This window comes from Nymphalis io, chromosome Z, assembly GCF_905147045.1.
Source record: "Nymphalis io chromosome Z, ilAglIoxx1.1, whole genome shotgun sequence".
Classification (NCBI taxonomy): domain Eukaryota; kingdom Metazoa; phylum Arthropoda; class Insecta; order Lepidoptera; family Nymphalidae; genus Nymphalis; species Nymphalis io.
In genome coordinates, this window is record NC_065918.1 from 9,306,752 (window position 1) to 9,327,037 (window position 20,286).

The 20,286-nt window shown below is 37.4% G+C and overlaps 3 protein-coding genes across 4 annotated transcripts; 2 read left to right on the forward strand and 1 right to left on the reverse strand.

Moving 5' to 3' along the window:
- Nucleotides 1–3,858: 3,858 nt before the first annotated feature.
- Nucleotides 3,859–7,255, forward strand: LOC126780403 (uncharacterized protein CG1161-like). Of its 2 annotated transcripts, none has more exons than XM_050504876.1 (5): nt 3,859–4,073; nt 4,729–4,844; nt 5,125–5,239; nt 5,703–5,828; nt 6,115–6,283. In XM_050504876.1, the coding sequence occupies exons 1-5, from the start codon at nt 4,017–4,019 to the stop codon at nt 6,139–6,141; spliced, it is 441 nt and encodes a 146-aa protein (XP_050360833.1). In that variant the 5' UTR covers nt 3,859–4,016; the 3' UTR covers nt 6,142–6,283. The 2 variants fall into 2 exon arrangements, with proteins under 2 accessions (XP_050360833.1, XP_050360832.1); XM_050504875.1 differs by lacking the exon at nt 6,115–6,283 and adding an exon at nt 6,316–7,255 and having other exon boundaries at nt 3,864–4,073.
- A 251-nt stretch (nt 7,256–7,506) lies between these two features.
- LOC126780404 (uncharacterized protein CG1161-like) lies at nt 7,507–10,184 on the reverse strand. Its single transcript, XM_050504878.1, has 5 exons — nt 9,947–10,184; nt 9,746–9,864; nt 9,473–9,587; nt 9,008–9,136; nt 7,507–7,667 (listed from the first exon to the last, which is right to left on the reverse strand). The coding sequence occupies exons 1-5, from the start codon at nt 9,989–9,991 to the stop codon at nt 7,626–7,628; spliced, it is 450 nt and encodes a 149-aa protein (XP_050360835.1). The 5' UTR covers nt 9,992–10,184; the 3' UTR covers nt 7,507–7,625.
- Nucleotides 10,185–13,518: 3,334 nt separating this feature from the next.
- Nucleotides 13,519–15,380, forward strand: LOC126780649 (uncharacterized). The gene is made up of 2 exons (XM_050505271.1): nt 13,519–15,106; nt 15,184–15,380. The coding sequence occupies exons 1-2, from the start codon at nt 13,519–13,521 to the stop codon at nt 15,378–15,380; spliced, it is 1,785 nt and encodes a 594-aa protein (XP_050361228.1).
- The last annotated feature ends 4,906 nt before the right edge of the window (nt 15,381–20,286 follow it).

Below are 20,286 nucleotides of genomic sequence, written 5' to 3' on the forward strand. Positions count from 1 at the left end.
AATTAAAGAACACGATTTAAGCACCCAACCCAACCCAACATAAATTGTTTTATTGTGTATATTTTATTGTTGTAAATTTAAAAAAATGTAACCTATCTTATAGCTAGACGCCTTAGAAACGTTTTTTTATCATTTTTATTTTGTTAACGTATTAAGTTATAATAGATCGAAAGGCGAGAAACCAAATTTAAGTCGAAAATTTGTAAGTAAAGTGTAATAAATACGTCTCGAAGTTTCTTTTCGCCGGCGTTAGGTAGATACGTACGTTTTTACGACTTAAGTACAAATTCATGTGGAGTAAAATACAAATTCAAATAAAGCACGTATGCTACATAGCACATTAAAACAACATATTGTAAATGCCGTATTTAGTTGTAATACGTGAAACGATAAACAACCTGATAACGACAGTCCTTAAAATATTATAATTTTTAGTGAAGGTATCTCAATTGTTATGTTATTAAAAAGTTTTATTAATATAAAATATTTCTAAATATACACATAATGACACACATTACACATAAAGTTTAAATAAAAATGTAGGGTTTTTAGTCAAACGATACATGCTTTCATAATATTACTTTTATTCTGTGGACTTATTTATACTTCGCGTTCTCATTTCGGCGCAGCGCCGTATGATCGCGCTCGGGTTTCTTCGCTTTTAAATTAAATAAATAATGCATACAATTTGTGCGCAATAAACTTTGGAGGTGTAGGTAGGTAGTCTTTGCGCTGAATTTCGCGCGCCCGCCCCGCTGGGAACAATAACGGTTGTGAAAGCACTAAGATGGCGCATCACAAAAGAGAACTTAAAAAATAGTAAAATACTTAATGTCGTTTCACGTCTTAACGCAAATATGCTTTTTAATTTTTAGCTTTGAATAGAATATGATTAAATATTGTAAATCAATACGAAGAAACCCAACATTAACAATTATATATTATAGATAAGTGTAGTAATTTTAGAGATAAGTTTGCAAATAGAGCACACATATATTAACAAATGACAAAGCCTTGGTTGGTGATGATGATATATGTCAAAGCGTGTTTCGAAATATAAGATTATGGGATTTTTTTAATATAGCGAAAAACATTGTTAACTAAGCAATAGTTGGACTGCTACGGGGATAAATTACTTATCAATTCCTGGACCACTTTGCTGGATATTTATAGGTAGAAACTTGTCTAAAAATTAAAAAAAACAGATGTTAACTTTCTTACGATTTTGTCACCCCACAGCACGAGATTAAAAGCAAATACAAAATTACAACATCACGTGTTAATTAAAATATTATTATGTATTTACAATAAGTAACCGTTTTATCATATACAAATATTCCGTAATGATTTAAATTTAAGCAATAATAAATTGTATGTTACATTTTAAGGGACCGACATTTTCCTAAAGGTATGTTCACATTGGTGTAGACCGAAACATTGTCATATTTCCGAGCACGAACCCAAGTTTGAATAGCAGCGCTCCGTTCCTATGTGACCACTTCCTTTGTATAGTGTTTACAATACATAAATAGTAAATAAGTGGAACCTGTAAACGGACTTACAGAAAAGTTTTATTACTGTTCGATATACTGGCTTTCTTCAGGCTGTTTTGATATAATTTAGTCACTTGTGCTTATAATATGATTTAGTGAGTGTTATATTATGTAAATGAATAATGAAATTATAAAAATTACATTCATTTCAATAAGGCGCAGCACGTAGTCAAGCGCAGTCAAGAGGTCATTATGCAAGACGTTGGGCACAAATTGTATATAAAGAACGTTTCCGTACCATTAAACTAATGAGTTGTAAAAAAAAACGTCGTACTATTGTGTCTCTTTATTAATTGTAACTTTATAGTAAATTAAAATGCCATATTTATAAAATAATAATAAGTAATATTCATGAGACGATAAAAGTAAGTGAAAGAGAAATTAGTATTCGTATATATACTTCCAAATATATATATTTGGAAGATATTTGAGTAAAACCGTTATCGGGGGTTCGGACGTCTTTACCAAAACAATGATTGTTAGAATTTTTGTCTGTTTGCTTGTGCGTTTGTACACGCTAATATTCGAAGCGGCCTAACAGATTTGGGTGCATTTTTCACTAATGTATTGTGGCTAACTTCACTTAAAATTAAGTGATTGTTTTATTTCAATCGGTTCATAAATAATAAAGTTATGTAATATGTTATTTAAAGAATCACGTCGAATATTTTTTCGATAAAAATGCTATAAAATAAGTGTTCAGTTGAATTGACTGAAACTTTATTTCAGTCAATTCAACTTCAAAAATTACGATGATTGAAAGTTTATATGAACAAAATAAATTTAAAGAATGGACAGTTTCAGAGATTTAGATATTCCAATGTAAGTTGAGCTCAGATCTATATGATCAATCATATTAAATGGCGTTCAGCTTATGCTAGCATACGTATATGTATGACTGACTGACTCGTTGGTCTAGTGGTTCAATTGCGCACGCACTTGTGCTCTATAATATGTCATGAGAAATTAGACAACTGACAATCTTTCTTAAAATTGGCCGAAGTCAGTCAGGAAGACATCATCATCATATATCATAGGTATTCAAGTGACAGTAGTCGATTTCCTTAACATTAAAGTACAAATGTTTAAAACTTATTAATATAATAATAAATAAAACCATTTTATAGTATACACGCATCAAAAGAGCTTATCAACATAAGTCGTCAACATTTCACGGGTGAGTGATGAAGTGAGAAGTAAAAAAAACAATAAACAATCGATTGTCTATCGATAGTAGACTATCGACAAGCAATACTAGTAGAACTATCAATTCGAGGTTTTGTCTTATAACACAACGATATTATATTATCGATTTTTTATAGATCGATAGAAAAAGCCAATCAGATATGAACGAAGATATTATATACAAAAATTTTAAAACTGTTTTATATATTTTAATAAATCTGTTTTGTATTAATTTCTCCTTTTTTTAACTACGAGCTTTAAGTCAGTGTCGCTTCTGCACTTTATAATCTATATTTGGATATGTCACTCAAAACCAAAAAAAATCCCTAATGTTTTATTTATTTTGGTGATAAAGACAACATTTTTATTATTTATTGCCAGCTGCCACGCTCCTCACTTTGCTTGATATGGACTGTTGACAGAGAAACTAATAGACGCAATGACGATTTCCTTCTCACTTACACAAGAAAGAGAACGAAAATTACGTTACAAATGGTTTAGACAAAGATAGAATTATCAAATCTTTTGTCCCTTATCGCGTAACCAGATTTAGTTTTTGTTTTCTAATCCAGTGGAAAGACATAGAAAAAATCCTTTTATCATATCGAAGGTTATACAATGGTGCATTGTCGTATTATTTCATGTTAAAGCGATAGCAAGAAGAAAATTGCCGGCGTGTGTTTTTACGCGTAAGTACGACGGTTCTTTAAATACAATTTCTCAGTGATGTTTATTTATGCCATAGCATGAAGGAACCTTATATTGCATTAAAATACTGAAAAATATAGGATTTTCCAGTTTTTATCATTCATGACCTATAATTATTTATCATGTAAGTGTCAGCGTCAGCTAAAAAAAGTCCTGATTTTCGATAAAAAATATCAACTCGTCGACAAATGCCACACATATGTACACATATAACGTATTTGAGTCTTCAATTTGTACACGCTAGTAACTTAATATCTGTTTTTTTTTACATTTATAATAACTATCATTGATACTTGATAGTATTATATACTCTGTGCCTTTACTGGTCATATTGTACGACAGAGTATCAATTACGATACTATGTATACTCTTTGGCACAATTTTTTGTAGAACGTTGTGTTTATGTACTCTGTGCAGTGTGCATAATAGTACTCGAGCATAGAATGAATTAGAATGTTAGTCGATAATCGATATTGTGATACAATATAAAATATAGTTAATTATTTTTTAATATTGCTTTTTGTGCGGGGTCATTGTTAATTTCTCTTTTTCACATTAAATAATATCAAAATGACTTTTAAATTGATAACAACTGTATTTGTAATTACATGTTTCGCCTTGGTATCGGTAAGTCTTAATCAAACTATACGAAGGAATGAAATAGGGTGTCAACTTTTAACAATTTTATTCTATTAATATACTTCATATTTTTACTTTTTCGAATACATTGTAGAATGTCTATAATTTTATTTTCATAAAATTTAGTTTCGATTTCACCGTTCTAAACGATAGCAGCTACAATCAACCAATATCAAATTAACAGAGGGTGGGAAAACTTAAGTTATCTACAATTAATAATTGATAAAATAAATGGTGATTTCATTATTAATTGACAAGGGACATTACTTAGTAAATAGACTTGTAAGACTATCAGATTTATTCTTGAACTAGATTGTATGATTTAAAAAATATTGTATGTTGTCAATTAGTAATTGATAACCCTTTGTTTATATTTAATATTTTTACCCAGCAAGGTATTTTTTTAAAAATTTGTAATAAATAAACTACTTTATGATTATACATATAATTTGTTCATTCTTTTTTTCAAAGCCTTAATCCTTGACCGAAATAATAATTATTTGAAAGATGAAATCACTATTATAAAAAAAACCATATTTTCTAATTATAATTAATTTAAAGAAATATATTAGTCTTTACACAACTATTTATTTTAAAATATAATTCATCATCATCTTATATAAATACTGTGTAACAATAACAGGGGTCATATGAAGATAAAAGATGCAAATGTGTATGTCCAAGTCCAGCTGCTGTCCTTAATAACACAGTCGGCTCAGACCGGAAACTATACATTGGCAATGTACCACCAAATAAGTGGTTAGTATAAAAGACCCTATTATGTTCTCAATCAACAAATAAACTGTATCACGGACATTGTGAATGTTGTATACATGTGTAAATAAGTTTATTTATGTAGTAAAAAAATGATGTTATGTTATAAAAAACAATATTATGATTATTATATATTACATTTAATAAATACATATTAGTATAAAAAAATAAAATGCTTTCGTATTTTTCATTTCATTTGCATGTTAATTTTTCAGAGAGATTGTAAGTTTCAATTTTAATTAAAAGTAACTAATAATAATTACAGCAACTGTGATGGAGTGATCCTGCCACGAGTCGGTGAATTGATCAAAGGACGAGAACAGGAATTTTGTCCACGTTGTGAATGCAAATATGAAAACAGGAATACCACAATAATCAAAGTAGACAAGTTTTATTAATTGAGCACTTATGCATTATTCTCTTTGAGCTCATCATACTTAAAATGACAATCATCAGGCTTAGGCTGGGCCTTGAAGGTCCAAGAAAATCTTTTGCTGTTCAATATGCATGAGTAATTGGAGAACTTATCAAAACATTACCAACCATTTTATCGAGATGGGGTGACTCTTCTGAAGCACACAATCAATCAGTTAAATAATCAACCAGTAATTTTGATTTAATTCTATGAAGTGTAAAAAAATATTTATATCATTATTCATTTCATATATATATATATATAAATATTCTAAAACAGTTACCACCTTACAACTTCACCTTAGTCCTCTTTACAGCTCTCTTAGCAATAAGAGTTCTTATTTTATTCTTTTGTTACACAAATAACCATATTTGATTTATATTTTTTATGTATTAAATATAATAATGTTAAGCTTTTGAATTATTCAGGTTGTTGTTATCATTGTGATATGGGTCATCATGCTTCTGGTAGCCTACATGGGCTTTCTAATCTGCCTTGATCCACTTATCAACAAAAGAGCTAAGGCTTCCTACCAAGAGCATACTAATGAGGATGTAAGTTTTAGTTAGATTTATTCATTAAAACATTTAAAGAAACAAGGTCTTGTAATATTATTCAACTCAACATTTGATTATTGCTATTATTAAAAATAATAAAATATTTTTTAATGAATATATTAACTGAACAAAATGAATAAGTTGCAACACTTTATTATATTTCGAGTACTAGCATGGCTAGCTAGACCTGTTCTGCCTTCGAACTGGATGATAAAAGGTCTACATAAACTTTTATATTTAAGGACAAACATCCAAAGAAAAATTCTTGTTTTTTTTGGACCAGGGACCTTCGTGGGCGTATGCTGAATAACTTCTACAAAGTTTCATCAGAATTGGATGAATGGTTCAGGAACGCTTAGAGGACAAACATTCATTTATTAAGAAGAAGAAGATGCCCTTAAAACTTAATAATAATATCAAATATAATTGAATATATGTTTGTATAAACAACATATGGAGTATAATATGACTAATGTTGTTTCAGGACGAAAGTACAATCAGTGGATCATCACAACAAATGGGGGCACGCGGGAATGTACTGAACCGTGTCACTCATCAACAAGATAAGTGGAAGCGTCAAGTCAGGGAACAGCGACGCAACATTTATGACAGACATACCATGCTTAACTAGCATGGAATACATATGGATTGTTTTAATCCTGACACTAAGTTTCAAACATACTCCTGATATTAATTCAATCCCTTTTATAACAAGCAAAGCCAAGTAAACAAGCTTTGTCATTACTTTTATTATAAAATACATAAAATTTAAACTGTATAAAAAGCCCATATTCACAAAGAACATGCATATGGTCCACCATTCAATTCATAAACAATGCTCGAGAGATGGACAATGCTTTGCATTCATTGAAGGTATAGATAAAGTGACTGAACTGGATTGATCAAATTAAGTAATACATAGTTGTCATTGAAAGATATGGAAGTGACAATTAATGTGAATTAATATTTAATTTTGCTTATTAAACTATTTTTATAATAAGGAGGACTATAGCAGCGAAGATTATAGCAATTATACTGAACACATTTCCCAATTAATTCACCAAAATCACAAATACAAGTATTGACAATCCTAGAAATTTACAACAAAAATAAGGTTTTATTTACTCTATATGCAGATCGGTATTCGAAGCACTGCGTTTTTATAGCAAAGGAAAACTCTAGTATTGTTTGTGAATATGGGTGTTAACCGAATAAAAAATATCATTGCATACAATTATTTAACATTTTAGTGAAATGTTTAAATATAAAAGTTTAAATAAAATCTTCATCAATATGAACGAAATGAAATTTAATATTAAATATATTGTCTTAAGTAATATTGTAGAAAATGTTTACCTATAAACTATGAATATGTTTCAAGAGCAATAAGAAAACAACAAAAAAAAATTAGAACTAGTACAATAGTATTGTAAGAGATAGTATAATCATGTAATATTGTTAGAGAGGTAACTTGCACTTCAGTATGATTCGTTCATTCAGATTTTTTAAATTCAATAACATGAAATAGACTTATTTGATGAATTCCATCTATTCAATTTTCATAAGGATTCTTAAATTTTGTTCGCTAGTTTCTAACAATAGGATTAAATGTAATATTAAGATTGTTCCATTCTTTAAATTAAAGGTTTTTAGATGTATTATTAAAACAGTATATTTATGTTTTAATTTATTTGATTATTCTCAAACAAATTATAATTTTATATGTACATTCATAAATAAATGTTTTTCGATTATACATTGTTCGTCTTAATTAGTCTGTTGTCATTTTGCGCCTTAGGCTTCTATTTCCATTTCGTGCATCAATAAATTTTCAATCTGTAACAAATAAATTTATATTAACTATAATTCATAAAACTATACTAATTATTAAACAATATTCAAAGATGTATGACAGTATGTACTATGCATGTTAAAAATATTACAGTTGGTTAAGCAAGTTTAACTTATTCATAATAAAACTTTAATTAATACAAGCCTTTTCCTTTTCTAAATAAAGTTAAGTGATATGCTTATCATTTTTATTCTATTTATGCATATATATGGTACAGTCAACTCAATCAAATTTGGCACTGTAAACAGTGAAACCATATAGAACAGGCTGCTTTAAATCATAGAATTTAAAGTGCTGTCTCTTTAATGCAATGACGGAGTTTCTAGCAGGTGCAGTATAAGGTGCTAAATTTCAGGACTGCAGAAATATACAAAAAAATATAATTATAGTACTAAAAACAAGAAAAGTGAGTGGAGCACTTGTGCCAATTCTACACAATATAAATGTTTTATTTTAAAGTTCTAAATCCCCGATTAGACATAGTAGAAACTATGAAATTTATCATTTTCAGGCGTAATTACTAATTATTATTTTTTCGGATTTTAAATATAACAAAATTCTGAATAAATTATGTAACTTTCATAATTAAGAAAAACGAATGTGACATTATCACGTTTTTCAAATGCCTTTGAAGATTTAATAAAAGGTCAGAAGCTTCAACCACATACCCTAAGAGACAACTTGGTCTAGAAGAAATTAATAGAAACTGATAATTGTTCATAGTGAATAGAGTTCATCAATAGGTATTGCTTACAGCTTGAAATAATTAGTTTCTTTTAATCAAGTGTATGCAAAGATCTAGTCTTATGGAAAATCAATAGTAAGGTAGACAGACCAGGAAGCTTTGCAGCTTTATCATAATCCTCATCAGTCTTTTGGCATGCTACATACAAATCATACCATACCAACAAGTCGGATCTCATGATTGGAATCGCCTTAATGAGTAAGAAAATATTGGTTTTTTTTTCTTACAGTACTAAGAGTTGACCTTTTAGTAACAAATCCTATTTTATGTCTATAAAATTAAAAAACATTAACACTTTATTCATTTACTGAAAGAAATAAACTGTCATTTTCTAAATCTCGTTTTCTTTTATTATATATCCATTTCCGGGGTGCTCAACTTAAAATAAAAAAGACACACCACCATCTTGTGTCACCACAACATTTTAACAAATTACAATATTTAGTACACCAAATAGTATAATCTATAGACATTTGCAAAATTTCAGCAAATGTCTTACATTTGAATTTTGATGGAACTAGTTTATAAGAAAATTGTGTTGAGAAATAATTGTTTCGAACTGAACGAAAAGAATCTTACTTCATCAGATGTGCTTCGTATTTGATATGGATAAGTTGATCTTCTTGATACAAGCTTTTCAAGCACCATTAAAAATATGTAGTACCCTATTAACAGCACCACCAACCACACAACCAGTATCACTACAACCTGCAAAAGAATATATTTAGCATTGCCAATTTTAAGTTATTAATATAAAACTGATATTTTAAATCCAATTTTCTTAAGCATTATATATGTAACTCAAAAAGTTTACTATATTAGTTATTGTTAGTGAGTAATCAGTGAGCTCCTTATGATGCAACATGAGCATACGATATTAAGGTCATTATGACTTAGAATTTTTTTTTTATAAAAATCTTTTATTTGAAATTACTAATCACTCTAATTTGCTCTTAAAATAAAATATATCAAATTACTATAGTTATGTGTATTGGTCAAAACCCCATCAAACATTGTAGCTTAATAAAAAAATAATATGCTCACCATAATTATAGTTGAGTTTCTAGTCTCATACCTACAATCACATCTTGGGCAAAATATATGGGCATTTTCTCGTATTTCATCATCTACCTTTGGCAGAATGACTCCATCACAGTTGCTGTTAATTTTATTATAATTTTATTAAACATGCAAGTGATAATTGTTTTCTGTAATATGAAATTTACTTTCACCATTTAAGATGATCAAAAGATATTATATTCTCTTCAAATATTAATTACTCATCCATAATTTAGTCAAAAACAAATAAAGAATTACCATTTATGAGGTGGTACATAGGCAATATAAAGAGTTCTGTCAGATTTCTTGGTATTATTGAGTATTGAAGTTGGAGTAGGGCAAGTGCAATGGCATCTTTTATCTTCATATAATTCAGTCTAAAATCAGTATAATTCATTAGTAATTAATTATAAAAACATAGAGAATAAACGTAAATCTACTAAATATAGTGTCTGGTACCTCCACAAAAAATGCAGAAAATACAACTATTAATTTCCAAAACATTTTGTTTATTTTATTCACTTTTCACATTCAGATTTTACTTGTTGTTTATTAAGATTACTTAAAATATTCTGAAACGATTGTTTTACTGGCTACCTATGATAACAATCTTCCAACAACTTCCTATAATAACAATCTTATTCCAGTAAGAGTAAAATCAATAAAATATAAATACAGAATACGAATAGCAGCATCCAAAAAGTAAATATCTTATTATTATTTTGATGTCACTGTCATTGCCAAATTTATTTAAGCTTAAACATAGGCTACCTACACACAACATAAACGCATACGGAATGGGTGACGATATTAGTATCAACGGGGAATACATCAAGGAATATCTAAAGAGATAAAATAATAAAGTACTACTCTCGATATGTTACTTACTTAAAATTTATATTAAAAAAAACGGGCAGTCATAGAGATTACCAATAGAAGTGAAAACTTGAAAATAGTGTAGAACTATCGATAGTTTGTCGATCGATAGCTGAACTCGAAAACTCTTCAGGATATCGATAGTGCTATCGAAAGTATCTTCTTGATTGTTTATCGATAGTGAACTATCGACATGTAACACTATTTGAAACTATTTAATATATTTGTCCAATTTCCACACGTATTGGCACACCAAGTAATAATAATTTTATCCCTTTTTATTATATAGCTTTTTTCATTAATTTCCACAATACTTAAATTATTTGCACTTTCAACGATTTTATTATATTAACATTAGCAAGTCGGTAACGCGAAGCCACGAGTCTGTCATATTTTTCAAATCGTCGGTCCACCTGCTGCAGTGGAGTCCTACACTACGTTTGAAGATCACGCAGTCTCCACTCTAACACGTATCAATACATCGACCATCCTGTCTTTAAAATTTACTAAGTAGGTACAATACCTACCGCTGCCGCTGGGCTCGAGATTAGTTACGTAAACTCTGATGAAGAAACACTGTTCTTAGTTTTATCCTCTGTCCGAGGGGTGCGACATGTAGCAACGCGACGCGAAGTGATATTTGCCGCTCTCAATACAGCGATCTCAGTTTTTATTATTGCTTTAACTATGGGCAAGTGTTCTTGCCTATTTAATGTTGAACCTGACGGATCTCTCATTTGTATCTGGACGACTCACTCATCAATAAATCTTTCATAATGAGATTCATTCATTCATTCATGCTTAGACTTAAACAATGAGTACGTGCACACCGTGCGCTGTCGCCGGATGGTACTTAGACGCAAAAACGAAATTTTTGTACATTTAATTATAAATAATTACACTGAAACCATAATAATTTACGCAACAAAATAAAACTAATGATCCACATCGAGATACTTTATTAAAACTTGAAATTTGAGGGATACATTTAGATAATACTTTATGAAGATAAGTTGATACATTGATATTACTTAATACTTGTAATAAAGCAAGCAACTAATACTTTTTTAATATAAATCGATACTTGTACAATGAAATCGCTTAATATTAGGAAAACTGTATTCACATAATATTTTATTAGTATATCTATATATTGAATCACTTAATATTAATAATGACGCATTCAGTTACTTAATCTGATACCGTAGCAGCCTGCGAATGTCCCACTGCTGGGCTAAAGGCCTCCTCTCCTCTTTTTGATGAGAAGGTTTGGAGCTTATTCCACCACGCTGCTCCAATGCGGGTTGGTAGAATTCACATGTGGCAGAATTTCAGTGAAATTAGACACATGCAGGTTTCCTCACGATGTTTTTCCTTCACCGTAAAGCACGAGATGAATTATAATCACAAATTAAGCACATGAAAATTCAGTGGTGCTTGCCCGGGTTTGAACCCACGATCATCGGTTAAGATTCACGCGTTCTTACCACTGGGCCATCTCGGTTTTTTTTTTTTTTTTTTTTTTTCTGATAGGTAGATTAAAATTACTGAAGACGATGATAATTTTAATTAAGATTTATATTTTATGTAATTTTTAATTAAAAAATTAATAATAAATGTTTTGTCATATTATTTTTTATTAAATCTAGTAATGATAAAATTTAAAATAAAAACTATAAAAATAGACAAAATGTTCAAACAAGACTGAGAGCCAGCGATCGGCAGACCACAAGGGTATTTTCAAACTCCATATTAATAGTTAGATGAAATAGGGATTCACTATTCCCGTCGATAGTTCTTTAGGCGTGTCCAGAAGTCAAAAAACGTCAAAATTGTTTTTAAAACGTGATCGCAGGTTGTCTACCGTTTTAATACCTTAAAGTATACAATTATTGTTAGTAAAAATTCAAATTGACATCTGGACACGCCCAAATTAACCATTTATGGGATTAGTGAATCCTCATCACCTACGACAGGTGAAATAGTACATCTAATGTCAATATGGAGCTTGCTAACATACCATAAAAACTAAAACTAAACTCTTAGGCTATTTGGAAAAATTAAATTTTCTCTTGCTTTTATTTCGATATTACTACATTTTATTTTATTCGAAAACCCAACTGACGCAGTCTCAGAATAGAATGTAAAAATTGCCAAAAAAAAACTTTTTTTTCACTGAGTTCTTAATAATTTAAGATATAGTACAACAAAAGGCGGAATAATGTCGTCACAACAACAATATTGGCTGGACGGACTAGACCAAATTGTGTAGATGTATAACACCTATAAAATTAACAACATCAAAACTATATTTAATAATATATCTTGCATATTTTACAAAAATAACAACGCCTTTATAAGACTAATAGACCTACCAGTATGTAAAAAAATATTTTTTTTTCTTAAATTACCCAAATAACTCATTTCGAGAAAGGAATGAGAACAAACAACTTTCGACTAATACATTTTAGTCCATAAATTTCACTTAAATTTTGCTTAAAATACATTATTATTTTATTACGAGTATAGTATAATATACTGGAGTGGATTTCAATTTAGAGTCTTGAGCGCCAATTTATTTATTTTTTTTTTTTTTTTTTTTTAATTCTAATCCTATTTGATCATCTGTAAAGGTGCTCAAATGAACTATATATTGTAATATTTACATTTTAATTTTTTTTAAATCTTTTTTAAATTAGATTTAGGTAGGAGATATTGTCTTGTTTCAAAATGAAATATATGTACGAATCGTGTTTTACCATTGTATTTTTAGGTACCTATTTGTTGGATTCGTCGTTGACCGTCGTAGCGTGCGGACGTGTTCGTTATCTCGAGTGAATGTTGCTAAGCAAGTTACGAATAATAACTGAAGCGAAACATCGTGGCTTTGGCTGCGTTATCTATGCGTTGTGGATGTTTTTACGACTACTTTGGCTTTCATTAAGGGTTTTTGTTGTTTCTGTTGTGACATATTCTGAACTCGGCTGTGCAAATGGATTGTTGTTTCGTCTTGAGATTGGTTATGTTGGTTTTCACTGTTGTTTGTTGATTTGTTTTTTGTTGTTCAATTATTTTCATTTTTTAAATTTATATAGGGTATTTTTGTTTTTTGTTTCGTTTGATTGTTCGTTGGCTTTTTTTTTTTTTTTGTTCTGATGGATGTCGACACGGAGTTGTCGTCGTCTGACGCAAATGCTGGGCGTAAACGCCCACTTGTGGGCCTCGCGCTCTTTGATTCCGGTTCGGATACGGAGACCGAAATCAGATCGGTGGCGAAACGTAACAGTGCTAGCCGGGGGAAGCTCACTTCCAAGGGACGCGGAACTGGCCTCGCTCGCGCCAAAGCCGAGCTTAAGGCAAAGACCGCCGAGGCTAGGGAGGAGGCGTTTGAGCGCTCCTTGAGAAGTCGGGCTTTCCGTAAGGAAACGGCTGTGATCGCGCTTGACTCTGAGGAATCCTCTTCCTCGGAGGTCCGTAGGGAGGATCCCCTAAAATTGGGTGCAGAGGAGCTGCGTGCGGAGGCTGGTCGCAATGCAGCACTTATTCTGGAGATTGCCCAGAAATCCAGCAACCTGAAGGGTGGCTTCATCAAGAAGCTCAAAGAATCTGCATCTTCGCTCCAGTCCATCGTAGATGCTCTGGCATCAAAGACCGAGGCGGAAGAGACGCGCAGGCGTCGCGCTGATAATGGCCGCCTGCGCAAGGAGGTGGACAGCCTCAAGGCTGAGTTAAAAGCCCACCGCCGTGAGTTTGCGGAAATGCGGACCACGGTGGCAGTGGCAAATGAGGCGTCCACCAGCACTGTGCGGGACACACAGGCTTTGGAGGAATTTAAGGCCTCTATAATGTCGTCGGTGGGCTTTATGATTAAAGCTCAAATGGAAGGAATTCAGGACCGTCTCCTTCCAGCGAAAGTGCTCCGTCCCCCTCTGGCCGCGGACAAGAAACAGGCTGTAGTGCAGAAAACTGCACCTACACACGCACAGGCGCCGAAACGGGTGCCTGCAGTCGAGTCAGTCCCGCTGGCACCGACTACGTGCCAATCAGCCACCCCGACCACGTCGGAGTCCCAACCACGGGAGGCCCAGGAGACATCATGGTCCACCGTGGTTAAAAAGGGGAGAAAGAAGAAAAAGGCTTCCCCCTCGGCCGCAGCGTCCGCCACAGTACCATCAACAGTGGCGAAGGCTCCGCCGGTGGCCAAACCGAGGCTGGTTGCTCCTCGCAGAGCTGCAGTAATGGTCACTCTGCAGCCGGATGCGCAGGAGAAGGGCGTTACATACGCTCACATCCTGGAGCGCGCGGAGCAGGGCGTTAAGCTTCAGGATATTGGAATCTGTGGCGGCCTTAGGGTCCGACGATCGGCGACGGGAGCCAGACTCCTCGAGCTGCCGAAAGCACAGGCGGAGCAGGCGGATAAGCTTGCTGAGAAGCTCCGCACTGTGTTGGATGGAGTCGCAAGCGTCGTTCGACCTGTAAAGCGAGTGGAGCTTAAGGTGACGGGATTGGATGATTCCGTCACCAAAGATAAATTGGTCGCTGCAGTTGCTCGTGCAGGGAACTGCTCCCCTGACTCAGTCAGATGCGGAGTGTTGCAGCGTGGTCCCGGATATATGGGAATGGTCCGCGTCACCTGTCCTCTCACAGCGGCGAAGAAGATATCAGATGCCGGTCGCCTCCTCGTAGGGTGGAGCTCGGCCAAGGTATGCGTATTGGAGCAGCGCCCTTTGCGCTGCTTCAAGTGTATGGCCTTGGCCACACGAAGGTGCTTTGCCCATCCAAAGCGGAACGGGGGGGTCTATGCTTCCGGTGTGGCGTAGATGGCCACAAGTCGGCGGGCTGTACCGAGAAACTGCGCTGTGCTGTGTGCGCAGACGCTGGCAAGCCCTCTGGGCACGTGATGGGATCAGGGGAGTACAACCCCCCCATCACAAAGGGTACGGTGGTCTTAGGCACCCAGACTACCACCAATGTCGGACGGCGCCAGGCTGAGGAGGAAGCTTCAATGTCAACATGAGCACAAACATAAAGTTCCTCCAGACGAACGTCAACCACTGCGCCGCGGCGCAGGACCTGCTGCTGCAGTCCATGGCGGAGTGGCAGATCGACCTGGCTGTGGCCTGCGAGCCATATTATGTCCCTCCCCTACCTAACTGGTTAGGAGACTTGGACGGCACCGTGGTGGTTACTACCCGGAGTGAAACTAGTTCTCTCTCACTCATTGAGAGGGGCTCGGGTTACGTAGTGGCAGGGTGGAGAGAATTCGTTGTTGTGGGTACGTACTTCTCTCCCAACCGCGGCCTGGTAGAGTTCGAGATTTATCTCGGCTCGATCAGAGCTGCGGTGACCAGGCAGTCACCGAGGCCGATACTGGTCTTGGGCGACTTCAATGCTAAATCACGTGCCTGGGGCAACCCTGCCACGAATCCGCGAGGAAGGGCCATTCAGGTGTGGGCACTACTCTCCAGCCTGTCCCTACTCAACAGGGGGCAGGTTTACACGTGCGTGCGGCAACAGGGGGGGGTCCGTGGTGGATCTCTCTTTCGCCACCCATGTTGTAGCACGCAGAGTGTTGAATTGGAGAGTAGAGGAGGAGGTGGAGACTCTGTCGGACCACAGGTACATCCGGTTTGAGATCTCTACCTCTCGCAGGTCGGTGGAACCCTCTAGGGTGCCAACCACGCTTTCGAGGTGGTCTCTTAGCCAGCTAGATCGTGAGCTGGCCAGAGAGGCTGCCATCGTACAGCGGTGGGGTTCCACAGGAAGGTGGGAGGGCGCCAGTGTAGAAGAGCTAGCGGGCCACATGCGCAGTGCCCTCAAAGAGGTCTTGCTCAAAGATGCTGCCATGCCTAGGTTCCGGCATAGAGCTCCGCGCCGGCAGGTGTATTGGTGGTCGCCCGAAATAGCAGAGCTTCGGACGACGTGCAGCCGGGCGCGAAGGGCTTACGTCCGTTGTAGGAGGCGCAACGGTTTTGACGCGGACTTGGAGGGACAGCTATTGGCCGCTTATCGTCAGCTGAAAAAAGACCTACAGCTGGCGATAAGTCAGGCCGAGGAGAAAGCTAGGGAAAAACTACTGGCGGGCCTGAACCGGGACCCCTGGGGGCGTCCGTTCCGCGGTGTGCGTGGAAAATTCCGCACGCAGGGTGCCCCCGTGACAGAGACAATGTCATCGGATCTCCTCCTGCGCCTGATCGGGGAACTTTGACCGCTTGAGGGCCAAAAACACTGCGCCGGGCCCAGACGGGATTCCAGGGCGTGTTCTATGTGACGCTCTGGAATACCTAGGCGTAAGGCTTCGGGAGCTGTTCGACCAATGTCTGTGCAGCGGGCAGTTTCCGAAGCCTTGGAAAGAGGGAAAGTTGGTCTTGTTGCCAAAGCAAGGTCGACCGCCAGATTCTTCCTCGGCATACAGGCCGATTGTGCTGCTGAACGAGACGGGCAAATTCTTCGAAAAAATTCTCGCTGCCCGTCTTATTCAGCACCTCGACGAGGTGGGGCCGGGTCTGTCAGAGGCTCAGTACGGGTTCAGGGCGGGTCGATCAACTATCGACGCCCTGGACGCCCTGAAAACCCGGACCACGGATGCGGTGGCCCGAGGGGACGTAGTTCTGGCAGTATCGATAGATGTTGCGAACGCCTTCAATAGTCTTCCTTTCGAGACTATTGGGGAGGCACTCCGATACCACGGGGTGCCTTCCTATCTCAGGAGGCTGTTGGGGGCATACCTCCAGGACCGGGTAGTCCTCTGGGAGGGGGGCGATGGGCGTCTTGTCCGGCGTCGGGTAGGCTGTGGCGTTCCACAGGGGTCAGTTCTTGGCCCAATTCTGTGGAACGTTGGCTTCGACTGGCTCCTGCGGACATCCGTCCTTCCCAGAATGGGGGTGTTGTGCTATGCGGACGACACTCTCATCACGGCGACAGGGCGGAATTATCAGGAGGCGGCTCGCCTGGCCGAAGTCGGTACGTCGCTCACAGTGGACCGCATAGGAATGTTGGGCTTGAGGGTCTCCATCTCAAAACCCACGGAGGCCCTCTTATTCCACGGTCCACGTCGAGGCCCCCCTCGAGGGGCGTTTATCACCGTCCAGGGGACGGTGATTAAGGTGCAGGCCCACATGAAGTATCTGGGCCTGACCCTGGACGGAAGATGGAGCTTCGGGCAGCATTTTGTCCAACTTGGCCCGAAGCTCATCAACGCTGCTGCTGCCTTAAGCCGGCTCCTACCAAATGTAGGAGGGCAGGAAACGCCATGCCGGCGATTATACGCCGGTGTTGTGCGGTCCATGGCTCTGTACGGTGCTCCCATCTGGGTGGACGCTCTCACCGCTCGGAACAAGGTTCTCTTGCGAAGGCCGCAGAGAATCATAGCGGTGAGGGTGATACGCGGATATCGTACGGTGTCGTGGACGGCGGCAACACTTCTCGCGGGCGATCCGCCTTGGGAGCTCCAGGCGGAGGTGCTCGCGGAAGTGTACCGGTTCCGGGCGGAAGTGAGGTCGCGTGGCGACCGTCCAGGGTTGGAGGAGGTGCTGCGAATCAGGACTCTCGCCCAGCAAGCCCTGATTCGCAGGTGGGAGGAGGATCTGAGGTCCCCATCAGCAGGCCTGGCGACAGTGGAGGCGATCCGTCCCCACTTGAGTCGCTGGGTAACGAGAAAAGGCGGCACACTGACCTTCAGACTGACTCAGGTGCTTACTGGACATGGGTGCTTCGGTAAGTACCTGCATGGAATAGTCAGGCGGGAGGTAACGCCCTCCTGCCACGAGTGTGGTGCGCCTACGGACACGGCATGCCACACTCTGATGGAGTGTGCCGCTTGGGGGCCTCAGCGCCTTTCCCTGGCGACTTTAATCGGCGGAGACCTTTCGCTGCCGAGCGTGATAAATGCCATGCTTGGTAGCGAAGGGTGCTGGATGGAGATGGTCTCCTTCTGCGAAAATGTCATGTCGCAGAAGGAGGCCGCGGAGCGGGAGCGCGAGGAGAGTGCCTCCGCTGACCCGCTTCGCCAAAGAAGACCGGGGAGAAGACGCCGGCGCTATGCGCATCTTCTCCTCCCGCCGTGAGTGTCGCCGGGGCCAGGGGTTCTCTGTACCCCGAGTACCCCCTAGGATTTGGAGGCCCGCAGAAGCGGGCCAACCGTCGGGACGGCACGGTAGTATGCACAAGCGATCCCGTGACGTCCCCCGACAAGATGGAGTGGGTACCGCTGGTTTTTTAGTGGGTATTCCGGCACCTTCAGCGCCGGTGAGTCCCTCATACCCCCCCACCTCATGTGGGGGAAACACATAAATGTGTTTTTCCAGCGAGAAAAAAAAAAAAAAAGGTACCTATTTGTTACAGAAAGTCTGTAGGTACTTATTTTCGTAAATTCATCCCTTTCCCCTTAACTACCCCCCCCCCCTTAATACAGCCAATTTTGTAATACACAAATCAAATCCTTTCATTTGATACACCTCCCAACCCTCTGATATATTCGCTTACTATCGTTTATTCATTCCCTCTTTGACCCCCCTAACTATTAAACGGCTGCATCAATTTTCTTCAACATAAGAAATCTTTTAAACAAAAGCAATTAAATGAAAATCAGTTCATCCGTTCGAGAGCTACGATCTCATATAGGCAGACAAACAGAGTGTAGATTGACAAACAGAGATACAGACGTCAAGCTTATAACACACCTCGTTTTGCGTCGGGGGTTAAAAAATTGATACAATTTAAATAATTCTAACGAAAAGCAAGTATGGTTTTCATTGAAATGTTTTACAATAAACTGAACTGTTGATAGTTTTACTCTTAGTTCATTGATTTACTTGTTTTTCACTGATATAATCATTCGTGTAATTGGGATTATAACTGTACGTGATTTTTAAGGTTTAAGCCGCATATCTTGAATACAATACCTTTTTTACCTTTAAGGTAAAACCTTTAGATTTAAATGGTGGACACGATGCTATTAAGGTTTGAATAGGAAATATTTTATAAAATTTTAGTCATTCTGCAAATCGTCTTTCAATTTTCATTTAATTAGTATCACACTCTGATGAGGATTCAGCAAGAAAGCGTTACCGGCCGCCGCCCTGGCATAGATCTTATCTCGTTCACGTACTGTGATCATTTGGCTTCTCAGTATTGACGTGACTCGCTATGAGATCTACCATGCATCCTGCGCCTCCTTCGATCCCTCGTCACGTGGCTTCAATTGAATTTTATTTCGTAAAGACGAAGTAAGGACGACAGGATATTTGGATGTAGAGCCTAGTAAATCAATATAACTTTATTAGGTACATTCTTACTATAGATACTAAAATTGCACAAGTTCTAGTCGTTAATTACTGAAATATTCGACAAATCCAATATGCAAAAAATAACACTTAGACTTTGACTTTGAGCTCGTCCGTCTGGGTAGTTACCACAAGCTCATCATATATTCTACTCACATACACCATTGGATAATATTATTGTGTTCCAGTTTGAAGGGTGAAGGATGAGTGAGCCAATGTAACTACAGGTACAAGTGACATAACATCGTAGCTCCCAAGATTTGCGATATAAGGGGTGGTTAATATTTCTTACAATGCCAATATTTATGGGCTGTGGTGACCATTGAGGTGGGTCACTTGCCAGTTTGACTACTGTTAGAAATACGAAAAATCATTAAAAAGAACTAAATTGTCTATGGTGTCATCATAATGTCTTAGATACATTACAAAAAAAAAAACGCATGTAAATGTTTGCTGCTTTTGCTAAATTTTCTATAATTATTTATATACGAAGACAGTGAATGTGTCCATTAAATTTACAATCAATCTGAAATATGTATTTAAGCGGCCATTAAAACGTAATGTTATTGGACAGTCGGAGATAGAATACAATAACTTTTCTATATACATATTCAACATTAAAGAAGGAATTATTTGAAG

Coding starts and splice junctions, on each gene's coding strand:
- LOC126780649 (XM_050505271.1), top strand. CDS start 13,519: ATGGATGTCGACACGGAGTTGTCGTCGTCTGACGCAAATGCTGGGCGT. Junction 15,107..15,183: donor CCCTTTGCGCTGCTTCAAGT/GTATGGCCTTGG, acceptor GGTGTGGCGTAG/ATGGCCACAAGTCGGCGGGC.
- LOC126780403 (XM_050504875.1), top strand. CDS start 4,017: ATGACTTTTAAATTGATAACAACTGTATTTGTAATTACATGTTTCGCC. Junction 4,074..4,728: donor CATGTTTCGCCTTGGTATCG/GTAAGTCTTAAT, acceptor TAACAATAACAG/GGGTCATATGAAGATAAAAG. Junction 4,845..5,124: donor AATGTACCACCAAATAAGTG/GTTAGTATAAAA, acceptor TAATAATTACAG/CAACTGTGATGGAGTGATCC.
- LOC126780404 (XM_050504878.1), bottom strand. CDS start 9,991: ATGTTTTGGAAATTAATAGTTGTATTTTCTGCATTTTTTGTGGAG. Junction 9,588..9,745: donor TATGTACCACCTCATAAATG/GTAATTCTTTAT, acceptor TAAAATTAACAG/CAACTGTGATGGAGTCATTC. Junction 7,668..9,007: donor TACGAAGCACATCTGATGAA/GTAAGATTCTTT, acceptor TATTTGTTACAG/ATTGAAAATTTATTGATGCA.